At 29.6% G+C, this 26,653-nt stretch overlaps 2 protein-coding genes across 6 annotated transcripts in view; both read left to right on the top strand.

Annotated features, from left to right (window-relative positions):
• The window catches only part of Nca (neurocalcin homolog), a 104,232-nt gene that overhangs the window by 32,096 nt on the left and 45,483 nt on the right, over nt 1-26,653 (top strand). The window lies entirely within an intron of this gene.
• LOC107173954 (neuronal calcium sensor 2) overlaps nt 1-26,653 on the top strand; it is a 101,950-nt gene that overhangs the window by 32,035 nt on the left and 43,262 nt on the right. For both annotated transcript variants that reach the window (XM_089218628.1, XM_015524718.2), the window contains exon 3: nt 21,516-21,620. In XM_089218628.1, coding sequence (XP_089074754.1) covers nt 21,593-21,620 — 28 coding nt within the window. In that variant the 5' untranslated portion in view covers nt 21,516-21,592. The remainder of the gene's footprint in view (nt 1-21,515; nt 21,621-26,653) is intronic.

The following is a 26,653-nucleotide window of genomic DNA, read 5'->3' as shown; positions in this document are numbered from 1 at the left end:
TTTTTACAATAGCAGTTGAAAAATCAAGAAATGTATAGTCACATTTTTTTTTTATAAGCATTTAAAGTTCAAATTTTGTCTAAATACGTAAAAATTACGAAAATTCGCAAATTATTATAAGCTAGAAATTCATAAAAAATTTTCTTTTTAAATCTAAGCTTTGAAAATTTAATACAAGATTCCTTACAAATTAGTCAATCTTTATCACAAAAAAAATGTCCTCCGGAAATTCAAATTAAATTTTTATTAGCATTTGAATTTCAAATATTGACAAAAATTCGTCAAAACCATGAATATTTTCAAATTATTTTGTAGTTCAAAATTCATAATTTTGTTTGTATTTATATCTAAGGTTATAAAATTTAACACCAAGTTTTCCATAAGTTTTGCTTCAAATAGCTATAATGAAAATTTGAAGCGTCATTATAAGCGTAATTTATCCTCAAACCAGGTATTCGTATATCTATGATAATATAAGGTATTATGAATTATGATAACTACATGATAACTACACTAATTGATTTACCATGCCATATGCAAAATGCGTCTTAATTGAAAAATAAAATATTTGTTTCAAAATAGAATATATGACAATATTTAAATATAATATATCCTAGACTGACAAATCATCTCCGTTCAGAATCGTTTTTCGTATACAATGATATCTATCATTGCATTCAAATTTAATCCCATTCATTACAGTAACCTATAGTACAGCAGAGTGACATCCACGACTTACCCGCTTTTTTTTGTTGTTTTTTTCGATTTTTTTGAAAACTGTTGGAAAATGTTTACTTTTAGGATATTAACTTTTACATCGGAAACCACCCCCAATGTTTGAAATTGAAGCATTATTTCGACTAGTTATGTTGTACACAGACACAAAAAGAAAAAGAAAAAACAAACACCATTATAAAATCAATACATTCATCACTTCGTTCAGAATCTAAAATAGCCTTTTTAGCTTATGAAATTTTAAGTATAGGTTGTCATTTGAAAATCAAAAGTTGATAATGGCTTAACTGATAAATAAAAGGGTGAAAATATTTAAAAAATATATAGTTCTAGAACAAGATGGATTTAAAATTTTGAAAAAAAAATTTGAAAAAGTTAATAGTTTTTGAAATAATGAGTGTTGTTTGATTAAAGAATCACCCTGTATAAAATATTGACTTTAATACACGCCTGTAATGCCAACGTCATAAATAACATTAAATATATCTACCTTCGCCTTAACGGCCGTGAATATTATCATTATTATTGTATCAGCAATTCGGTTTTAGATCTAAAAACGTACCCGGCAAATCACCTAATAATAATACTATACTGACGTGTGTTCTTTAGTATATTACGTCGCGTTTCCGCAGTAGATTCGTATAAACCGTTACAAAATATAAAAAATAAAAGCAATTAAGTGACATGATCAAAGTGCTATGACCTTTCAACTAACTTGTCTGTATATGTATATTTATTCATATATAAACCTTTTTAAAACAACATGTATATAGTGTAGTCATTGTTATTTTTCTTTTTAATATTATTAAATCATTATTGTTACGATGTTATTGTTTGTTTTTAATATCACAATCACGTTATAAGGCTGTCGAAAAATTAGTTTATTTTATATAGAATAATCACATTGAAACTATATGTACCATGTATTTTATAAACTGACGCATTACCGCTTCATAGTGGAATATACTGCAGAGCTAATAAAATTATAAATTTTATTTAAAATTCGCCTTAAGTGTTTCTCTTAAATTGCCCCCGTGCCGCACAACTTGTACTTATACTGCCGAAAAACTTTAAGTCGACTGCCCATTTGTTTTAATGACGATTTATTTGGTTCATATTTAATTTTTTTTTATGTATAATACGCTTAGCTTTTCCATTTTTCTTTTCATAATCGCCCATATAAATTTCTTCTTGCTGTTAAAAGTTTAAATAGTTTTAGAATGTTAAACGACTTGACCTCTTTAGAAATACCTATATATATTTTACCTCCTAAAAAATATAAGATGAAAAATAAAGTAAAAGTTTGCTTTAAAGTATAAAATATATCATACATTTTTATGATACAGAATCTCTTGGTCGAAATCGCTCGATTTCAAGCTTTATTTTTTGTATGTGATAAAAGATGTTTCCAATTTTGAATCAAACTTTCTCTGTGCGATTGCAGTATAGTTCATCGATGTCAATACATACATATAATTATATAATTATTTATATACATATATAATATTTTATATAGGCTATAGAGTATAGGTACCTCAATATATTACCTATGTCCTAAACATACCTGCAGTATTTTTTATGTTGTGTATGCGTATAAGGACCGACGATGAAACAGGAAACGGAAGTCAATCATGACAATAAAGTGGAGTGAAAAATTGAAAATATTTATAATTAATGAACATAATAATACTAGAAATATACAATAATTTGCGTATATGATGTATATTTATGTATAAAAGTACAATACGTACGTATTTATATATTATATAATATGTACAACAGAGATTGGGGAATACTATCCTGGGAATCTTTTGCTCGTAGGTACCCGAAAAATGTCATTCGACAAAAGCCATCAGGTTTGTGTGTGTGTGTGTGTGTGTGTGTGTGTGTGTATACTATCTTTTTGGCACTTGTATTGATCATCAATATTATATGGTTCCAGGTTCCCAAAGGTTTTCGTATTGCAGCATTCGTCGAATGGTATGCGCGTGATGTCCACTGCTGTGTATACTGTATATATTATAATGAAACTAAAGGTTATGTTGTCTAATTTCATCAACTTTATTCTTTTTAGTAAATAGGTATATGTTATCCATGTAATTCATTGGTATAACAGATTTTTCTTTTAATTTATACATTGATGAGTTTACAATTAAATGGGTTTATCGGGAATTCACATATAAAAGGTGGGAACTCATTGACATATAACTCATGGTTGATTATCCTGGACTTGATCTGGCGATGATATTGTTTACGGGCTCAGCTCTGACATTGGCTCGTAACACAACAGCAAGATACGGCGGTGAAGTCTCAGCTCTGACGGCTGCTTCACTGTGATGCGAAGGGTGACTGGAAGGGACAACTACAGATCAGTGTGTATTCATGTCAACACTTGTGGCACGTAGTTGTATAGTATCCGTGTATCTTCTTCTACTTCGATAGTTCGATTTTGAACGTCGTGACCATTTAGTTTATACAAGCGTATGATTATTACTACTATTTCTCCAAACTTCCCGGATCCGTGTATACTGGTGTTTTAAAACCGTCCGGCTTACTCAGATTATAGGAGGAATGTTATATTAGGTTTGGTAAATTGCATCCGTGGCTTGCATTAGTTCCGTTCATTACGGGGGCAAGTAGTGTTATCACTACTAATCCCCGGTGGTATTTATGCTATTCAACACCTTGCAGATGGGTGCATATAGCTTAAGTTGATTTTGTTGGCCAATTTTCACAGTGTGAAGGGTAGACGTCGGATGTTGGTGGTAGTAGATAAATGACATCTCCGTGATCGTGAATATATATGGGCTTACGCATTCAACTTAAGGGTTTTACGGGGAAAATCGATTTACTAGTGGGTGGCGCACGGTCTCAATGTTCGTTCGCCGGCTGCGCCATCTATGTTGCGTCTTGACATTAAATATTCGGCGTTCGGCCGATGTTGTATGAGATGGATGCGCGAGAGCGCGTGACGTGTGTGTAGTAACCGGTTGATGCACTAACGGGGCATCAAAATGGGCCACCATTTTTTGTCCCGTTACATGAATAATATGTAATGTAATAATATTTATATGACACATTGGCACGGCTAATATATATAACGATGGTGCAGTATATAATATCATCTGATATTTTTGTGTTGTGGCGGTGAGCAAAACCAAATCTTTAACACTACGTTCTTGATAAATTATACTCGCTCGGCTTTGATTTGGTTCGCGATTTCTATTTAATTCATCTCGCATGATTTTGTATGACAAAATATAGTTATTTAAAATACTTAAAAATATATTCTTATATAACTACATACATTTAATTATAAGGAGAAAATAACGTAGACAAAGATAATAAAAATAGTGTTGATGAAAGGCGAACATCGAATACCTCTGTGGCGAAAATGCCTAAATTATTATATTATGACGCGTATATTAAACTACTCCACGCGGCCGAGCTGTCTAATTTATAATTCGACAATTCGTTCATTGCATGTACATATTAGGTACCCATACAGCGGTACCGAACGATGTACGTTTTTGGACTAACTGGCATGTATGTTTGTCAAGCTATTTAGCACTAACTAACGCGTTGTATATAGGTTCGGTATTGGAGATATCTGTGCCTATTTGTGCATATTTGTGTTTGTGTTTGCACTCAAGTTTTGCGGGCAGCGCGTTTAGCTAATAACAGCCAACTGTGTAAACACGAATTTTAGTCACCACGCTACCTAAAAAATATACCGTCGGGCTTTCGGTGTACCCGTGTCCTAGCTGGGTTAAACTGCATTTCGAATTCATACGTTTAGACGTTTCTAATATCGATTTGCGTTTTAAACAAAGGCCGAATGTCAATATATTTAAAACTTGTTAGTTAACGTGCTAAAATTAGTTATTATTATTTTTTCTTTATCGTTATTCCTCAGATGATATAATCAGTATCATCTATATACTATATATATATGTTTGTAATATCACTAAATGTATATGAAGTCACAATTAACTATTTTGTGGTCATATGATTTAGTAAACACCGACAGAAGCTGCGATTATATGTAGGTATAGGTTATCTATAAGTTATGACAGATAGCGACTTGTACGTATTTAGTGTTTTAAATAAATACATACACTACGGACACGAAAAATTGTATTATTTTATTATAATATAGCTCTATATAATACATTTGTTTTGCATGGTTACAATTTTTTTTTCTTTTTAACTTTTTTTTTCTTATTATTAAAGTGACTAAACTGACGTAAGTTGTGCATAATTACGTACAAACCATGGATCATTGGATATGGTTCTCAGAACTTTTGATTAGAAAATATGTATTTTGTGTATGTGTGTCTTTGCACAATTTCCCTACACAGGGGCTGCGTATAGAAGTAATGGTCGTAGGATTTGCTTTTATAGCATAAGAGAACTTTTAGCCTTTAGTAGTCTTGTTGTAGTTGGTGAATACAAAGTGAATTTTATTTTTTAGCATGACACTCTATTTCATATTTGTATGCTTAAATAACATAACTCAAACTCTAATTTTTGGAATTGTTCAATGCACTTTAAGACCATATTTTCGAGCCCTTGAGATATTTTTGTACCACTTAACGTTGATCCTGTGACAATATTAACTTAATTTTTTCAACTAGGAAGAACTCCTTTTCATTTTTGATTATTAAGCAGGTATGTTTTTGAAGAATTTTGATGTATCTAAACCAAAGCCACCGTAAACTCCTTAAATAGTAAAACAATAATCAGAAATTTGAAAATTTGGTCTTTATACATAAAAAATCATCTTGTCTAGACTTGTCTCTTGAAAGAGAGTTTTGAAGTATTGCTTTTCCCTCTAGTTGTCAACATAATATAGCGTTGTTAAAGTTTTAAAGTTCTTTTCAAAGTTCTTATAGAATATACATATTATATTTGAGTGTGGTCAGCTGGATAGGACACTGAACTCAGTGAACTATTTTATTTTACCAAATCAATTTACGACAAAGAAAAATATATTGCCAGTAGCAATAACGCTTTTGTGGAGGATGGTGGTACTGGTGGTAGTGAGCAAAACTCGTCATCGCATTCTCCCGCACCGCCAGGGTCCATAACTGTGGTGAAATAAACTATTGCTTTATACACGTACACTACCCGCTACCACTCGGCACACGGTTGTTGTATGTATACGCGCACAGTTTCGCCGAGTCGGAAACGGGTGAGCTGATATCTGTTGTACGTGCAGTTTTGGATCGTAAAAGAACTCCCTCGTGTACATCTATATACGTTTATACACATGGCGCCTCGATGTCTTAATCTTGCTGTCCGCCGGGAAACAAATAAATGGCACGGACCACGAAACGTCGTCGCCGTCAGCGGTGAGCGGAGAATAATTTATTTGTCAGTTATCGCACGAGAGGAGTATCTTCAACGAGAATCGCGTATAATATATATATTATATATATATAGTATAATGTACTCCAGAATCGACGAACGGGAAGTACGATTATTATTATGATTATGTTTCGATTATGGCGGTTTATACAGTTCGTACTGTTCGTAGTTTCGAAAGCACTGTGCCGTATATACTTTAATACTTCGGTTGAGTGTGTTGGGGGAAGGTAGGGGGGTGAGATAATTTGTCGACATGCGGAGTAATAGATCAGCGATAACAATATTCACTTTCGGTGTATAGGACACTGCGGTATATGTGATATAATATATACTGATTATATACTCTGTCGATTATCAAACTTCGTAGCGGTCGTCAGTATAGGTTTTACAATCTAGATTTGCATTTTGTTCTTCAAAATCTGTCCGTCACTGATAAAAAGATATATCATGATATACCTATGGTTAATGATTAATAAAAGTATCTAATGTGTAAGTATATTAATATATAAGTATCTACATATTTTTATATACTTATTAATGTAGGTAATAAAGTTCTTGGTGTTTAGATTTACCAACTGAGTGCTTTCATAATTCACTAGCTGTATTTATGGGCTCCCCTTAATGATGACGGCTTGGTATACACTTTTCTGAAAAAATGAATAATTCATTTTTTAAACCCATCATAAAGACAATATATTATTGTGTTTGTGTTCATTCGTTCAGACATTACTTACATCCTACCACCCTAATTTTTGCTAAAATAGTTAAATCAAAATTGAGATTTCAGTGATTTTCCGTACTTATTATATATTATATATTATATGTTATATTAATTTAGACAAATTATGTAAATAATATGATTACAAAAATCGTGTTCTAAATCTAAATACATGGTTAAGATAATAGTAATTATGGGCGATTGTTTTTATAAATTATGTCTTTAGGCACCTTTGAGTTTTGATTGGTGGTTTTTTTTTAATAGAGTATTTTAGTATAGGGTTTTTTTTTGTAAAAGTTTTACTGAGAAAATTAAAATCTATATAGCTTTTTTTAAATGCTATTAGGCAAGTGAATTTTTATACGAATGCAACATTAAATTTAATTTCGTTGTGTTGATAGAACTCAAGTCTTATTTTATTACATTCAATGCGTCTAATATAATTTAAGTCTTTCATAGTATAGTCCTAATTTTTATTTTTGGTTACCAATTTACTTTGCCTATAATAATGTATCACCGCCTATACAGCGTGTTTACCGATTTAGTGAACACTGAATTTCTCGGCCGGATTTATTTGGAATAAATCGATTTTTTTTTTAATAACTGGTAGTATATGAATACACAATTTTCGAAACATTTCAAAATTTTTTGAGAAATTGGGCTGCGCGTGCGCAGTAAAACCTTTTTTTTTAATAGCAACCTATTTTTAACACCTTTTTCGGATAGGCCTATTTTTTTGAAGTAATTTTCATGTATCAACTATCTATGGCTCTAAGTTCAATAATGACAGAATATGAGCCATGTCAGTTTTATTAAATAATACATTTTTTAAATTATTTTTAAACATTTATAATTAATTCTTATTGGTTAATTTTTGAATATTTGTACGAATTTTTTTTTTAGAAATGTTATAAACAAGACTAACATAATATGGATACAAAATTATTTATTAGAAATTGACTATAGGTACAACTGGTACAAGTGAACAATAGTTATTTTATAATTACACAATAAATAAAATAAATTGTTCAAAGTTTGCTTCGTGATTGTCGAAGCATAATTTAAAACGCTGTATAGACATCCTCTATTGGTTGCTGACATTATTTGGTTTTCAGTAAGGTTATTACACGCAACCACGACTTTATTTTTTAAATCTGCTAGATTTACTGGTGGATCTGCGTAGACTATTGTTTTAAAATGTAAAAAATCGAGTGGTGTACCTAATATCTGGAGATCTTGCTGGCGATTCAATGGTGCTATAAGTTCCAAATCATTTTCCCACATATGCCCGATTTAAATGATGTCCATCTTGCTGAAAATAGAGAGCAAACTTTGAACAATTTATTTAATTAATTGTGTAATTATAAAATAACTTGAATTATAAATTCACTTGTACCAGTTGTACCTAGTCGATTTCTAATAAATAATGTTGTATCCATATTATGTTAGCCTTGTTTATAACATTTCTAAAAAAAAAATTCGTACAAATATTCAAAAATTAACCAATAAGAATTAATTATAAATGTTTAAAAATAATTTTAAAAATGTATTATTTAATAAAAATGACATGGCTCTTATTCAGTCAATATTGAACTTAGAGCTATAGTTGATACATAGAAATTACTTCAAAAAAATAGGCCTATCCGAATATGCTGTCAAAATAGATGTTGCTATTTAAAAAAAAGTTTTTACTACGAATGCGCAGACCGAATTCTCAAAAAATGTTGAAATTTATCGAAAAATGTGTATTCTTATACCACCAGTTTGTAAAAAATTCGATTTATTCCAAACAAATCCGGCCGAGAAATTCAGTGTTCCCTAAATCGGTGAACACACTGATATAGGTTGTTTTGAATATAATACTATTATTTACGAGAACAATTTATCTCGAGTATATAATATAATATATACATATATATATATAAGCAAAATATGAGGTCTATAAATGTTGAAGTAAATTTGTTTGTGTTTGAATTGTTTGATATGATAATATTATATTATGGCAACTATAGATACCTACCTTATGTCATTAATTGAATACACAAACTTAAACTGATGGAGGTGCATGTATAGAACGGCGATTGGTTTACACGAAAAAGAGAAACAATTTATCGGCGTTTGCTATTCGTTGAGTATAATTCTTTAAGTTCAGTTCTACATTGGTTACTTAATATTCTATTAAAACGTACGCTTTTGTGTATATACATATAATAACAGCAGAGGGTTTTTGTGTTAAGATTTATGCATATTTCAGTTGAAGTCTGCAGGGTATATTCACAGTTTTAGTCAAGTAAACTTGCAAATATTTACTTATTGACGTTTTCGGTTGTGGTTTTTGCGGATCGTTTACGAATGCAGTTAGTTAAAGAAATACGCCATGTTAGATTTCAGTAACAAAGTATGAAGTGTATACTTCAGTGTATCTACACGCCTCTATACATGTATATACGTATCGCCGTGTTTAGCTTAAAGCTCAACATGATTAAAACGGGGACAGCGCGAGTAAACAATATCTTTAGCAATCATAAGATTAACCAAACTACGAATGTATTAATAATATATGTTTTAGCAATGAGGTTTATTCGTGGATTTAGTTTAACTTCTTTCTTTTTCGATTTCGTTCTACCAAAAATGATTTCCCCTAGGCATTACTTTTTACAATCGCCATCAACATTTATTTCGTTCACAAATATATGTATATATATATTATATGGATTGATGTATAATTTATTCTTTTAAATCCATATTATATCTATATTATTTATTTTCTGTTCCCAATTTACTAACATCGAAATCGGTGTCTCATCAACAGTTAGCTATAATAATAATTTACACTCGAGGTACAATATTTATGCTATTCTAAATAAATTAAAATTAAATAAACATTCGGTTTATAATCTGCGGTAAATGAAAGTCACAAAGTATACTGAACCAAAATCTATATTTATACCCTAACCGCAATATTCCACTGTTGCAGGAGTTATAATGATGTACTTTAAAGTAAAATATATGTATATATTTTTAACCAAGTATAGTAGAGCTTTATAGGACAAATTACTTGTATTCATATAATGTTTATATATATATATATGTAGGGGCTGTAATATACATGGTATATTTATAAAGGTTTTCTTAAAATAATGTATTATTTGAGCTCGAGCCACATATATATAAACAAGGTTAACACACACACTCAACTGAAGACAAATGTAATTAAATATATAATATATAAACATACACTGGCTGTGACAATTTTTTATATCTAACGCCCGATGTGGATATTGTCAAAAACGTGACGCTATTGATGATGGGGGGAGGGGGGTATTTTTTTATCTGAGGTCTAATCATAAATTAGTGGTAACATATTATATATACAATTATTATCAACGTTCTGTTCATATGAGATGAATTGCAGTTATTGTTGTACAGATACGTCTTTTAACCAAGTCTACGTCTAAAATCTCAAAACTAATGAAAAAAAAAACACATTTAGATCGTAATAAAAATCCTATAGGCATATTTTATAGATAATACATAATAAATAATTTGTTTCCCTCAATGGTGAATCTGCTAACCACGCAAACATCAATACTTATATATTTAGTATATAACATGTCAATAGTTTTTATTTTGTATTTAACTGCAAGTATAATATACGCGTGTCCTTATATACGAATTTATCGTGCTTGAAATTTTATATTATCTTTGTTGTCGTGTGATGTTCTGAATTTTTGAATTATAGATTAAACTATCAAAGTGGGGGGAAACCATTTTGAAACAGTGCACACTGCACGGTGCGCTTGGACTTAAGCGTATATGTAGGACATATTATATAGGTACCTATATATAATATTGTATACATATGTATATATAAACGGCGAAACCTAAACGATAATAGTCGTCTGTAATAGACTCTGTATATAACCCAAAAGTATATAAGAGTACACTATTTTATCATTTTTTCCCCATAATACCGCCGCTATGATGATGTTTTCATAATTTGGTAGATTCAAAATTGTTCCCTTGGGCAGTATATTTCTTTATTATTGTGCCGCCGCGAATAAATGCGTTGTTCGTGTGTTTAGATAATACAGCAGTTTTCGTAGATTTTTTTTATTATTTATATATATTACGTTGCATTCGTATACTTTCGAATTTTAAACGGTATATTATATATTATTGTCTCAATACCCTTTACATTCTCGTGCCGTTTGGTAACGGAGTGTTTAGCATCATTCGTGGGTATTTGTAATAATAAATGATCTTTTTCCGGATTAATGGTAGTTAGAAATATTTACACCTTTTTTTCCAGAGTGGCAAATACACTAATATTCATCACTCTCATCGGACGGTTTCCTCTTTACTTTAAGTACAATTTATAGCACACAAATTCTGTCACCGTGTATTAGGCTTCATCTTATTTTCGTTGTTTTTTGTCTTGCGATTTATGTGTTTCATAAAATGTTCCGGACGTTGATAAATCTTTATGAATACAAAAAATAAAACAAATACTACAATATACACAACACTGTATATTATATACCTAGCAGTTAAAGTAATTTTTTATAAAGGTTTTAATCAAACATCTATAAATCAATCAATACATTAGACGTTTAAATTATTTATTTATACTATCTCCCTATTTTGTATGCATAACATTTTTATGTACTTTATATAGTATCTATTAAGAACAGTTTTGTACACAAATAAACTTTGTATAATTTATCCTATGTAGATATAAATATTTTTTTAAACCTTTGTAAAATAAAAAAAACCGTGATCATGTTACAGTAGTTTATGGTATTATGTAAGATTATATGGAATTGTGTAAGATAAATTGAAAAAAAAATAAAATAATAATAATTACTTCTATAAATATTTACATTCTACATTTTTGTGAATTATATTTATTTGATAGTACCAGGGATGGATTTAGGGTTGTGGGGATCCCAGAGCCAATATAAAATAAAGGATTTCACAACTGAAGAAATTTTTGATGACTTAGGTACATGCTTTAAAACTTAGATTATTTTGTGGAGGGCTCTTTTAAATTGAATCTTGTAGGGGTCCAGGCCCAGGCCTCGCCTCCTCTAAATCCGGCTCTGGATACTTCTATCAAAAATTGAAAAATGTTCATTATTTCCTGAATTATGTATGAATTCTGTTATAGAATTAGATGTAAAGTGAAATGATTTATATATATAAATATATTTTTTTTCAAGAATGTACACTAGTACTTTTTTGGCACTAGTTAATGGTAATAATTTAAAAATAACAGCCTCTTTTAATGGCATGGAAACAAAATGAATACATTTGCATTTAGACTAAATAATCAAAAATCCAATAATATGTCAAATTTAATATGACTTCTGGTTAATTTACCATTACACTTCTTCACACTGCATTAATTCCATCGTGATTTTTTTAAATTAAATTTATTTTAACTATTTATGTAATTTTGTTATTGCGGTTACGATTAAATAATATGTTATAGTTACTCAAGATTTCAATTATTGAAGTCATAAAATGCGGTGTGTTGATAAATTATTCTACATTTGATTCCGTGACTGTTTGGAAGTTATTGGTTATTAATTTATTAAGAAAAAATGTGAATTATTTAATTATTTTCATATATTGTCTTTGAGTTGTATACGTTTCCAAAAGAAATTCGTCCGTAGGCAGATGTTTTTAAATAGTCTAGCTAAACCGAAAATATCTCGTATTCGTGTTTCGCATTTAGAACTGATTTTTTACCCGATGAAACTGACAAATATTTTTTGATTCTATTTTGACGTAATAAATATACATCCTCTTGCAATTTCAATGTACATTTATATTTTAAATCGATATTATTATACGGCTTTTTACTGGAGATTTTAGTTTAAACGTAAAACGAGTTTATAGTATATATACATTATACATTTCATATATTTAATAGGTAAATATTGTTACCTACTATTAAACAAAATAGTATACCTACCTAAACATTTATATTTCAGGAAAATAATTTACATAGTCATTTTTGTAACTATGAATTTATGAAAAACTTCAATAATCTAATACTGAATACAATAATTGTAATAATAATAATAATAATAATATTATATTATGTTATATAATAATACAATAATAATATTACACTATGTATTGTGTTGTATAAAATAGCACTTACAAAATCTTAAAAAATGTACCTATTTTATTCTATACATAGATTATATATACATATTATGTTCCGTATAGCTATTTCGCAGTTAAGTAGTTAAGTGTATATTATATTTGTTTACCTACTTAAACTGATAAGGTGAACGTGTAAAAATTCTTTATTGGAAGTAAACATAATTTGTATAATTTTACAATTCAAGGGGTGAAAAAAAAATTCTTTGTAATATTGATTAAGATCTTTTGACATTTGTTATATACATTATAAACATAATATGTAGGTATTTGGTTAATTACTAACTTCCAAAAAAAAAAAAATCAAAAAAATTCACTAGTATAAATAATTCGATTTATCTTTATACATCAAGTTTAAGTATGTTTAATACACATGGGTAATGTAGTTTTCCAAAAAAGGTAATAAAGATAACATTAATTGTTATTTTTTATAGCTATGATACAGTATACACTCGTAATATTATATTTGGATATTAATATCCAAATATAATGCGTACCTAATTTTAATGTGTATTCGAATGGGTTGTAGGAAAATGTAGAATAACTAAAGGTATATCACAAATTTGAATACAACATACATTGCGATGGAATGATAGAAATACACGTGACAATATTTGTTTATTGTGTGCTTTAAAATTTACAATACATATTATAATATACCTACATACGGAAAAATAGAGTTGCATAATACAATATATTTTATTTTTGACTTTTTCATTAGAATAGATATCATCAGAAATATCTTTAGTTGCGTGTTAATATCTTGTAATAACATCATTACAATATATATATATATATATATACTCATTATACCTAACTGGTAATAATATTTTTTTTCCTCTATTGCGATTTAAACTTAAAAATTAGCTAAAATTATTACATCTCGGCAATTGCAGTCATAACAATAATTTCATAATATAAATATGTCGTTGTTCAAATATTATAATAGTATACATAATATCTAATGGAGTAGCAGGTAACGTATCAACACAATTATATCACATGAGATGAACACTGAGCAGTGCACATATGTTTCCTTAGCGTGTTCAACTGAACTCCGACACATGGCGTGAAGTTAAGTATCATATATACAACGTTGTCGCACTTAAAGTGCACGTACGCATATTTAGTAAATACACGCTGCCGCTGTTGGTATTTCATCATACACTTATATACATGTTACATATTATTTACAATACGTGGCTTCGCGTCTGCCCTCGGGCTTTCCACTGTTGTTCTTATATTCGTATATATATATATATACGAACACCGTAGTCGTACGCTGGCGGATTTCCACGGAATGAAAACCCAGTGTGTTTGTTTTACTCCTACCACGGGCGGTGTATGCAACGCCCCCCCCCCCCAATCGCTGTCCACCGCCGCGTGCTGTTACGACACACGGCCGCGAAGTACCTACAACTTACTTACCTACCTAGTACCTATATATAATGCTATATAATATAGATGGCGACGGGTACCGATTCGTAACGAGCCTCCTCCGAAATTCGCGGGACATTTCGTTTTTACGCGCACGTGACGCGTGCATACTGTCGCCGCACAAATATGTGAAATGCCAAATGTCGATACGATAACGCGTGTCACACAACTCCCGTGCAAATAAGATCGTACGATAGTGAATATTCAAATATACCATATATGCGCGTAGGGGATGATTGGCACGTTTTCATCGTAACACTTGCACGATTGTACGATGTGTAGAACTTTACCGCGAATCGTACCAACTTTCTTTTACCAACGACTCAATAATCCCTTAAATAAACGTTGTAATTGATTATGATTTATGAGACAAGTTACACGTTTTTGGCGCGGCCGTCACAGCTGCAGTATTATTATCACCAGCCATATATCTACCATCACCCATCTAGACGGCGGTACAACACGCATTTAGACCAAAATTGCTTCATGGTTCACCGTTGTCTGTCATTGTTGACATAAAATATACATTCATACATGAAAATATTCATTTCTACATTTGTGATGATATTTCGACGTCAGCTAAGTTTTCTATGACGAAAGTGAATAAAATAATATAGGTAGGTACTACCCACATAAGGTATAATATTATAAGATGTTATTGCATGAACACCAATTTACTTTTTTTTTATTGATGACAATTTTTTTTTCGCGTTAATTCTCAATCCCTAATTTCCATCACTCGTAATGTATATTTCATATAATTAAATTTTGTATACGTATATTATATTTTAATCCCCCGAGTGTTTCCCGCCCACGGTCGTGTGTACGTGCAGCACATGTGACTGCAGTAGCTTGTATAGATATAATATTATAGTATCCGTAGTTGTAGATACATAATGTAATACGCGCACGACCTTTGCGTTGTTTAACGGCACACGCGAGTATAACGAAATGAATTACGTGTAGCGATTGCTCGTGTTTATTGCCACATTTTATGGACGAGACGTGAAATATCATTATCATAATATAAGCGACGACGCCACCTCCCGACTGCGGTGGTACAATTTTATTATATATAATATTATTATTACATTTTATGTGTAATAGGTATTTACCGACCGTACCGCGCGACATTGCGCGTTTCATAAATTATATTTTAGTTTATATAGTGTTTCACGAAAACGGGCGAACGGTGACAAGACAACGATCGCTCTCTTTTCTGTGTACATGCACCGTGCACCTATACGGACTAGACGATATTCTGTACGCCTGTGTTATAGTTTAAAAAAAATCGCAACTCGTTAATGTTTTATACGGTGTGTCACTGTTGACTCGAGTAAGCGGATCTATATAGACGTTTTCTTAAGAAGTTATTACCTGCACCTGGGTCATTTATGTGAACCAAATTGAGTATATTCGTGGTATGAGTGGGGGGGGGGGAGTAAGAAAAAGGATGTCAGAGTAATTTAATGATTCCAGTGCCGTTCCTTACTTGGCGCATTTTTTGTTTCTTCTAAAATCTACTTTTAAGTATTCAAATTTGAGATGGCTTATAAAAATAATTAAATATAGAAAAGTAAAACTATCGGATAATTCAAGTAAATATTTTATGTATTTAGTACAGATAATCAGAATCAATTTGTTTGGCATAATATACATATTTATACATGACCATCTAGTAAATAAATGAGACCTATAATTGGGGGAGAGGAATTAAAAATAAAATGTCCATACAGTTTCGAGTTCAAAATTCTTTAGTCGTAACGTGGATAAAAGCGTGTAGGCATAATGCAAGATATAACATATAATATACAGCATACTGTAGAGCAGATGTTTCCAAACTTTTTATGGTACGACCCATTATTATATTAAAAGAACTTTAATTTTGGTGACCTATACAAAGAATTATTGTTCATTTTTTTCTTGTTTCATTGATGATCGCTATCTTTGAGATAACTTTTAGCAGTTGTGATCACACATCACTCCGTCATTAGTACACTCGTTATACTCGCGAATAATTATAAGACAATTCAATGATCAGATTGGAACTAAACTGCATTTATACCAAAGTGTAATAAATGTACTTAACGTACAGTTAGCCAGTTAGGCACAATGAAAATACTGTGTTATTATTTTCTACCAATATGTATATTTTCTTTTTCATATTTTAAAAGAGCCTCGTAGGTAATCTAATATTAAGTAATATGCAATATTAAAATAAAATAAATGTATATTTCAAAACTTTCCACATCCCACCAAATATGTGATAGCAACCCAATCGGAAGTTGTGGTCCATAGTTTGAGAATCTCTGCAATAGAAGTAAGTGTTATTATACGTCTTACTGTCTTAGAATATAAAAACGGTGAGGGTTCTCCCACAAATATGCCCCTATATGCTTGTATAAATTATTTTATTAAGAGAATTAGAGAAATATCTGTGTGTACAAATATGACAATTAATTTTACTTTTGTCTCTTAGTTTTTATATACATAATATAAATGTATATTGTGAAGTGTTGAAAATTGAAATACCATATATTATATTCATGTATACATGGTGTGCCTTCATGTGATACAATGTTTTCTCGCATAAATAATTTTTACACTTCGTTGGTTTTATTTATAAACATACTTTTCAATAACTTTAGGTCATCATTACTAAGCCTTTATTTCTTACGAATTCCTTTTACATCCATCTTCGAACCATGTTTCCTTGTGCTTATTTTCTCGTAACCTATAAATGTGACACGGAAGTGCACAACCCAATACAGCCGCTTCACTTAGGGTAGTATGCATCTTTTTTTTATCATTTCATTCACTATTTACAGTACATTATATTATAATGTAGATATGTATAGTATATGTGATAGGTTCTCTTATTAATATACACAACAAGTATCCTGGCACGTTAATACATATTACTAGAAATAATTTTATTTAAATCTATTTTGTGATAGCCAATTAAGTTTTAAGTTAAACACAAAAACAAAAAAATTAATTTCTAGACCAAATAATCGCCTACTGAGTGCTATATTTATATCTTGGGCCGTCGGACTTATCATTATTTTTCATGTACATATTTTATAATATAACACGCAACAGCGAATTACGGCGACAAGGGTTGTATTTTGGTTGAACGTAAAATCATCGTGTGTACAGCTGAAACGACATCGAGTAAGGTATCTTATGTATATTTTACCTACTCTTATGTATAAGTAGAGTACTTATATGCATACACAACGCTATCGTTTGATGCGTGCGTACGCGTAATTATATATATAGCTTATGAGCTCATGTAAATTTATATTTGACCCACACCATATTATAGTGGCCGTGGTTCATGCAGTCCTAACATAATAATAATATACAATATATATGCATATCATTACCTATGACTGTATATATAAGTTAGTCAAAAACAACATCTATATTATATGATGGTGCGTCCCACAAATATTATTTTTCTACTCGTGTAAAATCCTGTATTTAACGCGAGTTGTGGTTATCGCGTTTTTAGTAAAAATATACTTATTCTAAGTATAGTAGCAATTTGCATTCTAAAAAAATGAATAAACACTATCTTTATCATGATATAATTGCCCAGTCACATTTTAAATTTGGCCCTTTGAAATTTGAATTGTGAACATATTGTTTTTACGAAATTTTAAAATTGTCAAAATAAAATCTTGTATAATAGGTAAGATATAAGATTGTAGGCACATCAATTTTAAAAATGTGCCCTCATTCGTAAATATTGTAAATATTAGGTACCTAATACAGGGAATTCAAATATTGTTTCGGAATTAAAACCTTAGTGAACAATAATGTGATTTGTAACACTGTAACGCATTATTAGAATTCGAATTGTCCATTAGTGTATACATTATTTCATGATCTCAGTTCACAGAATAGTATTTGTTATAATTTGCATTCGATAGTCGTCTGAACTTTTACTATACTTGTTTGTTCACATTGCTGATCTTTTACGACTAACTGCACAGTAACATGACGGACGGTAAAAAATACATGATATGAAGTTGTCTAAAAAAAACATCCCTTATTAGAATATTATGTTGTCGTGAGGCCCTTTACACTGCATGAAATCACAATAGTCAGTGAGGATAGAATTACATATTTAATTTAAATCGTCTCTTTACAACCTATTGACTGGCTCCCAAATGTTATCAATGACCAAAAAAATATTAAGTTCGTTATAATATGAAGGAAGGTGTGTAACGGCATTTATTTATTTATATATAAGTACATTATTTATTATAGCGTACACCAATTATATAGGCATGTGTCACCGACAACACCATATTTTATCTTATTTATGCTCGTTTTGGTTACAGTAACGCCATAAATCATAATAACCATCATTATTATTGTTATATTTTATTAAAATTTTTCTTTTCTTTTCATGCCGCTGCCCTTAAGGTATGAAAGCATGTTTTCTTGACCAACGCTCGTGGCGCACCTTTGGTGCACTGTGCACATTTTGAATACCTCTGATATATTCGGTAGATGCGGACATTACAGTGTTATATATTTATTGTTATTGTAACATAAACCAACCATCGAACGCCACACAGTGTTGATCATGAATTTATGAGGAATTTGTCTTTAATGTTTTGCTGGGACTTAAGGATAGTGATTACTGTGGTATCACCAGTATTGGATAATACAAGGTAAAACAACCATAATACGCCTTACCCTCGTATTCTCTAGCTAATGACACTCTCTAAAATTAATTAGAATAGCACTGTTAACTTTGAGGTACGATAGTATGCGCTTGTCGATTCTTAGTTCATTCCTATCTAGTGAAATGACTCAAAGATTACATATACCTTGGCACTATTCAGTTTAATAAAAACTCATTGACACATAGTTACGTATATCCCGGCACTGCTCCTATGAAAGGTAAGAACTTAAGAATGATTAAAAAAATGTAAACTTGGGTTTTGGGTCGGAAACACTTTTATTCAAATGTAAAACAAACATAAATAAATAAGTCACTTGGCAAATTCAGAATGCCTATATAGCCCGTACTACAATTGATGTTTCACACGTACAACCGTCGTACCTACGGGCTAGCCGAATCACTCAGCCGCCCCCAGACTGGACTCAACCGCGGTGTTATATAGTAAAATATATTGATGCCTCAGCACATCTTGCTTCATTGGCCTGACCTACAATTTACAAATATAAATATTCCCACCTATATTATGTATATATTACAGTGACGACTGTCTACAACATACGACATTACGTATAGGTTAATAATCGATGATCGAGTAACGGTCGTGTGATGTGTTACAAGTTACGTGCTTTACTGTACTATATGTCTATATCACACGAATTATTTTATTATTATTTTTTTTTTTTATTGATCTTAAGCCCGGTGACTAAGGCCATGAGCTGTTTGTTGGGTTATGAACTGTGGTAGGGGTAAGGTTTTGGTACATTGTTGTTTTTTACGGGTGTTAGGGTAGGTAGCAAACACGTGTATGTGTAGCAAGGTTTTTAACTACTATGAACCCGGGTGGTCACCCATCCGGGAGCTAGTGGTTGTGACCGTTACTTACTCCTAGTCGCATTCTGCGGTTGGTAGCAGCCAACGCGCCACGCCAAGCCACTACACGAATTATTATTAGTTTGAGTTTGCACGAATCTTTAATCAAATTTAATTAGCAATTGTAATTAAAAATAGTTTAGACGAAATTGGAATGTATAAATAACCGTCTGTTATATACGTTGAAGATATCGAGTCCCACTGTTATATATTTTATTATTTCTACTTGAGGTTGTTGTATACACAGACCATGGTCCCAATAATCGAAAACATCTATCCTAAATTAAATTCCTAACATACGAAAAATTTTAAATTACAAATGAAAAATACCTCTATCGGTTATAAATAATATACTATACAATTATAAACATATATAAATAATACAGAGCATTTTGAAAGTATCCTAATAATTCTTATAATACTAAGATAAAGAAATGTTTTTCATAATATTAATACGTATTATGTATTCGTTTTTATACTAACACAAAAAAAAAACAAAACAAAAGAATCTTGAGATATATTTTACAAACTACAATTAATTGAAATACATTAACTTTTATTATTTGATCTACTTTTTACACGATTTATTATTCATAAAAATAATAATTCATCGAATATCAATAATGATGACCCACCTATTCATAAAATATATTCTCAAATTATCATGATTTATTTTTAATGAATACAAAAACCAAAATAATGGAAATCTAAATAAAAGGACAATATTATTACATTATATTAAATCATTTATTATAGTTTTAAATATTAGATAAGTTTAATTTGTTTAACAAATGTATTTAGCTTTACAGTATTGTATACTGCATGTTTATGAAACGTCATAATATTGTATTGAAATTTAAAAGAATAGATTAAGATTAATTGTACTGTTTATTTCACAGAGCTTGTACATAATATACGATTGAAATGTTAGTGTGAAACATCCATTAATCGTTACCTTAAAAAGTTGTGATTGTGATGTTACAAGGATGTTTTCAATATAATAAATACTTAATAACCTTTTAAACATTTAGTGCTAGCTATCATAATAATATCTTTAAAAAAATAATTAAATTTAATAAAGAAATAAAATTAGTCAAAGGATGTATTTTGAATTGTAATAGCTGATGAATGACTAACGCTCAATTATATTTGCCTTCACAAATATGCAGAATATTATATAACATAAAACTTTAAACTTTTAAGTCTTTGATCTCAATTAGTATGATTCATGTCCCCCATGCAATATTTATGCATTATCAATGATTATAAATTTAGTGTTCATATGTTAATTTGTCTACTAATTATCTAGTGTACGGTACTACGGTGTACTTATTTATTAATTATCTTATTAGTACCTATATATGGGTAATGGTATCATTTCCAAAAATTATATGTTTGAAATATGATTAAATAATATTATCATATTGTTACACATAGAAAATAGAAAATAATATATTATATTTTAATATAAAGATACTTGAATTCTTTTTAAATATTATTTTATTTTAGATAAAAAATTGGATTCCATCAGCATGGCGTAGTGAACACAGCCCCAATTGCTATCCAAAGTCGAATTTAACATCACAATGGCATATGTTGAAAGTTCACAGACGGGTAAGTTATTACTTTAGTTAAAGTTACAAATTTTCCAATCCAATATTTTATTTTAATTTACATATTATATAGGTAGTCTTAGCTCTTCAAAGTTATTCAATTTTTATTCATAACAATAAGATAAGTCTCTTCTTTGATATCCCGTTTTTTCTTTATAATTTTTCTTTAGCGCGTGATATATTTCTAAGTTTTACTTGATGTTGTGCTCACTAACTTTTATATGAATAATAATAATAATAAACCGCTGTATGGACGCAAAAGATATGTATTCTAATAGTACTGCCATCAAAACTCGGTTTTTTATAGGCACAAAATATATATTTACGTAAATCGTACTGTTATTATTTTTTATAAAAATAACGCAAATAAAAGTAGTGGTGGATAATTAGAAACTTCTCAAGCGTACTGCCAAAATCAAACTGATTTTTTTTCTAGGGGGGCGGATATATGGTCTCAAGGGGTGCTCGTGTACATCAATGACCACGTTGTAATGGACATTTCAGACACTAAGTGCGTATATACGTACATCATTTACCACGTGTATAATGTATATATATGTATGGCTACTCACACACTATTTTACTGGCGCGCGTATTGTTCTGACCCCCGGGTTATACATGGCTTCCGTCCAACATTTTGTACATATAGCTTAAAGCTCATAACCCGGGCCTGTTTTTTCGGTCATAGTTAAAATAGCCGTCAACCGCGGATTGCCAACGGTATAGTTTGCACAACATAAATTTTTGCCGCCCCAGCTAAACTTTATATTATGCGCTTACGGCCTAATGTACGTATATATAATGTTTATTTTTTTTAATTTACCAACCCTTAGTTCACTTAAAACTAGTGACTTTTGGCGGTCGACTGCGTTTCGAATTACCCCCGAAATCGCTGTATAAACAGTAATACTTTATGCTGCACTCTCAACAAATACCATTGCGCATTTATATACTATCCTTCTGGTTGTGTAGTGTTTTATTTATGACCTATTAATAATGATAAAGCATCACGAGTGCTGAGGTGTATATAGGTATATAACTTATGGTATTGTTGACAATTGTCAATTAAAATATGTACTTACGCTTAGCGTATAGGTATAGAAAGTTTACCCGCATATTTTTGTATGCATAGCAGAATATTATTTATTTAATTTAATACAATGACGAAATTACACGTGCATAATATCTAGTAATAGTCAATAGTAAAAAAGAGCAATTAATAAAATTATATTATTCCTATATATACAAAATAAATATCATATAAATTTTATTATTTTAAGTGCAGACCCCTATTCCAAATTTTTTTATAGACAACGAACTTGTGTTAATGATTAGATAACGTGAAACTTGATATTTAATGAAAACGTAATAAAATAAATATTTTTATTTTATTATATATTATTCAGTATATGATGTAAATTGACATGATATAACGTAACTCTAAGTTCAAACCAATATTTGTCATTCTTCTTGGACTTCCATTACACACGAAATATATATTGTGAAATTTCGATGATTTTAATTTCTGACTACTTTGTTTATGCTCTTCAGTTTAAAGTTATCCAAAGCCGTTTGTTTAGTTACATAAGTATGTCATTAAAAAAATTCATATTCTTGAAACTTGTATATTTTACTATACCTACACCGTATACACATTAGTCTGACATTACATCATTTATGAAAAAACACCTTCAGAAGATTTTAATTTAGCCATATAACTGATTAAACTACAAATTGTATCCGTAATCTGAATATTCCTTGATGCTTGATGTTCTTGAATTAAGTTTTTATGAAAAAATGTTTGGATGCACTCATTTTTAATAATATCTTGATAGTTAATACTTATAAGTTAAGCTCAGAATCATATTATTCATATGCTTTGTTTTATCGTTGTTTATAAATTTATGCAGAATAATTTACCATTATTTCTTCCTTTATAATAATGAATTTAATCAAGTTCTAATTGTTGGAATTTTTAATTATCTAATTTAAAGAACATTTGTTTAAATTATTTAGATTTTTACACCATTTATGACATTTATGTAATTTCCTGTGTCGATGAAAACTTTTTTTACTATCGAGAACTAACCTTTTTACTGTAAATTATTAGGTGAGAGTTTTTTTGTTGAAAATTTAGATATCGAAATCGAAATTTGAACGATTATTTTTTGATATATTCAACTTTATGTAAAAAAAAATAATAGGTCCATCACAATGGGTTTGGAAAATTTAATGTCTATGATAAATATGACAATTTTAGTACCAAATTATCATTATTTTACTAACATTTTATAATTTGTAAATGTTATTCGAATATCTATATCATAAATAATACATCCATTATATCCATAATATTAAATTCATTTTGTGTTAAACAATTATAAATTAATCATACATTTGAATGAATTGGAAACTAATCGTTCAAATTTTATTTTAGATATATTAAATTCTTTTTTTAAAAACTTTGTATTCCCACATGCAAGATGCTTCTCATATATTATGGCATAATGAATGTAAATAATTGAAACTAATATTACGGTCCTTAAGTATGCTTAAAAATTATTAAATCATAACTTAAAAAATATATTGTTAAAGAATAAAATGGGAGTGAGCATACAAGATGAATCATCTTGTAACACTTTTTCTAGTGGCCCAGTTTTTCTTATTGTATCTGTATTTTTATCTTAATTATGCCAATTATAAATAAACAAATTATTGACCACAGTGCGCTTATTATTTGTAATAATAATAATAATTTTGATACTTTTATTCTCAACTATATACTTGCATATCTACGTTGAATTGTATAACGAGCTCAATAAAACGAAATCATGATTTATACTTTTAAAGTTTTTAAAGAGTTACATTTTATAATTCAATAATATTTTGATTTTTTTTTGATTTTGAATTACAGTTATATTGAACTCTTAAGCCCTATTAATTTTGTATATATTATATTACCTTCACTTATATTTCTTGATACGCACTACACAATGATTGAAAAATGACCTATATAATTTTAATAAAATTTATATTCACAGTTGTAAATTATTCTGTTATAGTATTTTCAAAATTATTATCATAATAACTTTAAGTATTCAAAGAGGTTTTTTGTTTAAAAATTCTTGACATACATTATTAATAATTTAATTAGTACATATATCTGCAATTATTTAAAAATGCCAATTCGCTAAATGTCATTAATAAAATTACGAATATCAGAATATGAAACGGTATTTAATTAAATCGAACCTTTCGTTTTAAAAATGAACTTTTCATTATTAATATTACCGTGTGAAAAATTTTATTTTTTCAGAATCCCACCAATTGTTTTCTATGTATATCGTATAGAAAAATTATTGTAGCATTATTGTATAGAAAAAAGAGGGAGGACTCAAAAGAAAAACATATAAAAGTGCAAGTACAAATATTGCTGACATTTTATTAATACACTGCATGGTTGATGTATGAAATATATATAATGTAAATGTGTGTGTATATGTATGTATTTATGAGAGAAAATAGAGCTTACGCTGTAGTTGAGATTGATCCGGCAATTAGGATTTCCTATTCGTTTTCTTTCGATTCTCAATACGGTCCCTTGTGGCTATCATTTAAGCTTTAAAATGGATTTCATCGTATTTGATCAATATATAGATAACTACAAAGTACACATGCAAGGGGATCAAACTATTCGAATTCTGTAGGCACTTTGATACTTAAGATCCCAAATTGTCAAGACATTGTTATTGGAAAAATATAAACATTTCATCGCTGAAATAAAAATAGTATTCAATGCCAGACCTTACTTTGTTTTAATCGGGGGCTTGGTTTCTATTTTCTAGAAATTATATATTGTCTTTATAGCCGTAGGTTTTTTTTGTTTTGTTACCTTGTTTAAAGTGCCTAATTACCTAATTATTTAATAGGCATTTATACAAATTATGCAACCTAGCTATAAAAAGTATAAAATAAAAGTAATGATAAAAATAAAAATAATTACCAATTATACATTATTAATTGTTTGAATTTCGATGTCTTAATCAATGTATTATTTTGTGTACAAAATTATTCCATAAAAGATCAATCGATGTATGCTTTAGGTAGTAGCCAGTAGGTACATGTGCAACTATGCGAGCCATCATTTCGAACTCTTGGATTACATAGGACTTATATTGTACCTACAATAAAATAAAATATTTCTGTACTCGTTTAAAATTACTTACAACAAAGGAAACCTCAATTTATTATTGAGTTATAATACATTATAATTTATAATATTCTATATTATTATTATTAATTATTATGATGTATTTTTGAAATATTCGTTTTTTCTAAATTTTAATTTTTCATGAAAACTGATGATGATGATGACGATCTTCAATATATTTTAAGTTATCAATACGATTTCTATGAAATATAGGTAGAATGAATGATTTTGAAAGTAAAATGTAATATGTATTACATATTTATGCAACACACATAAATTTCGTTGTTATAATTATATTCTTTCAAAAGAATAATTGGGTTCACCGTTTATAAATACTTAACAATTTGACATTTAAAATATAATAATCTAATGTTTTTTATGTATAACGATTTTATATTATTCGGATATTTAAAACAAATAAATAAATAACAACTGAGAAATATATTTATACATAAATATATGTAAATTGTATACAAAATACACAAAACATATTACTATATGGGAACGACGCGCTTATCGGTTACAATACGACTGTTGGAATTGGAATGCTCTGTTAAAGGGATTTTCACATCACTCCATATTATCGTATTATCACGTCTCGTTCGTACAGGTATTAGCACATATACATTGTGTGCAAACGCTGCAGCGGAAGCCATTCCTCGGTCGACGGCGAGACTCCGGCGGAGATAATACAAACATACGACGCGTTAACAGCGGCCAAATAAAATGTTTATGATAAAATAAGGTTTGGACACTTTAGACCGAGATTCGACGGAAATCCTTTTCCTCCTCCTCGTCCACGGCCGACCTCCGGTTCGTGTCGT

Source organism: Diuraphis noxia, unplaced genomic scaffold (genome assembly GCF_037042655.1).
Source record: "Diuraphis noxia isolate RWA-SAM2 unplaced genomic scaffold, SU_Dnox_SAM2 contig0002, whole genome shotgun sequence".
In the NCBI taxonomy this organism is placed as follows: Eukaryota; Metazoa; Arthropoda; class Insecta; order Hemiptera; family Aphididae; genus Diuraphis; species Diuraphis noxia.
Note: the sequence above shows the minus strand (reverse complement) of the source record. Positions and strands in the feature narration are given on the sequence as shown.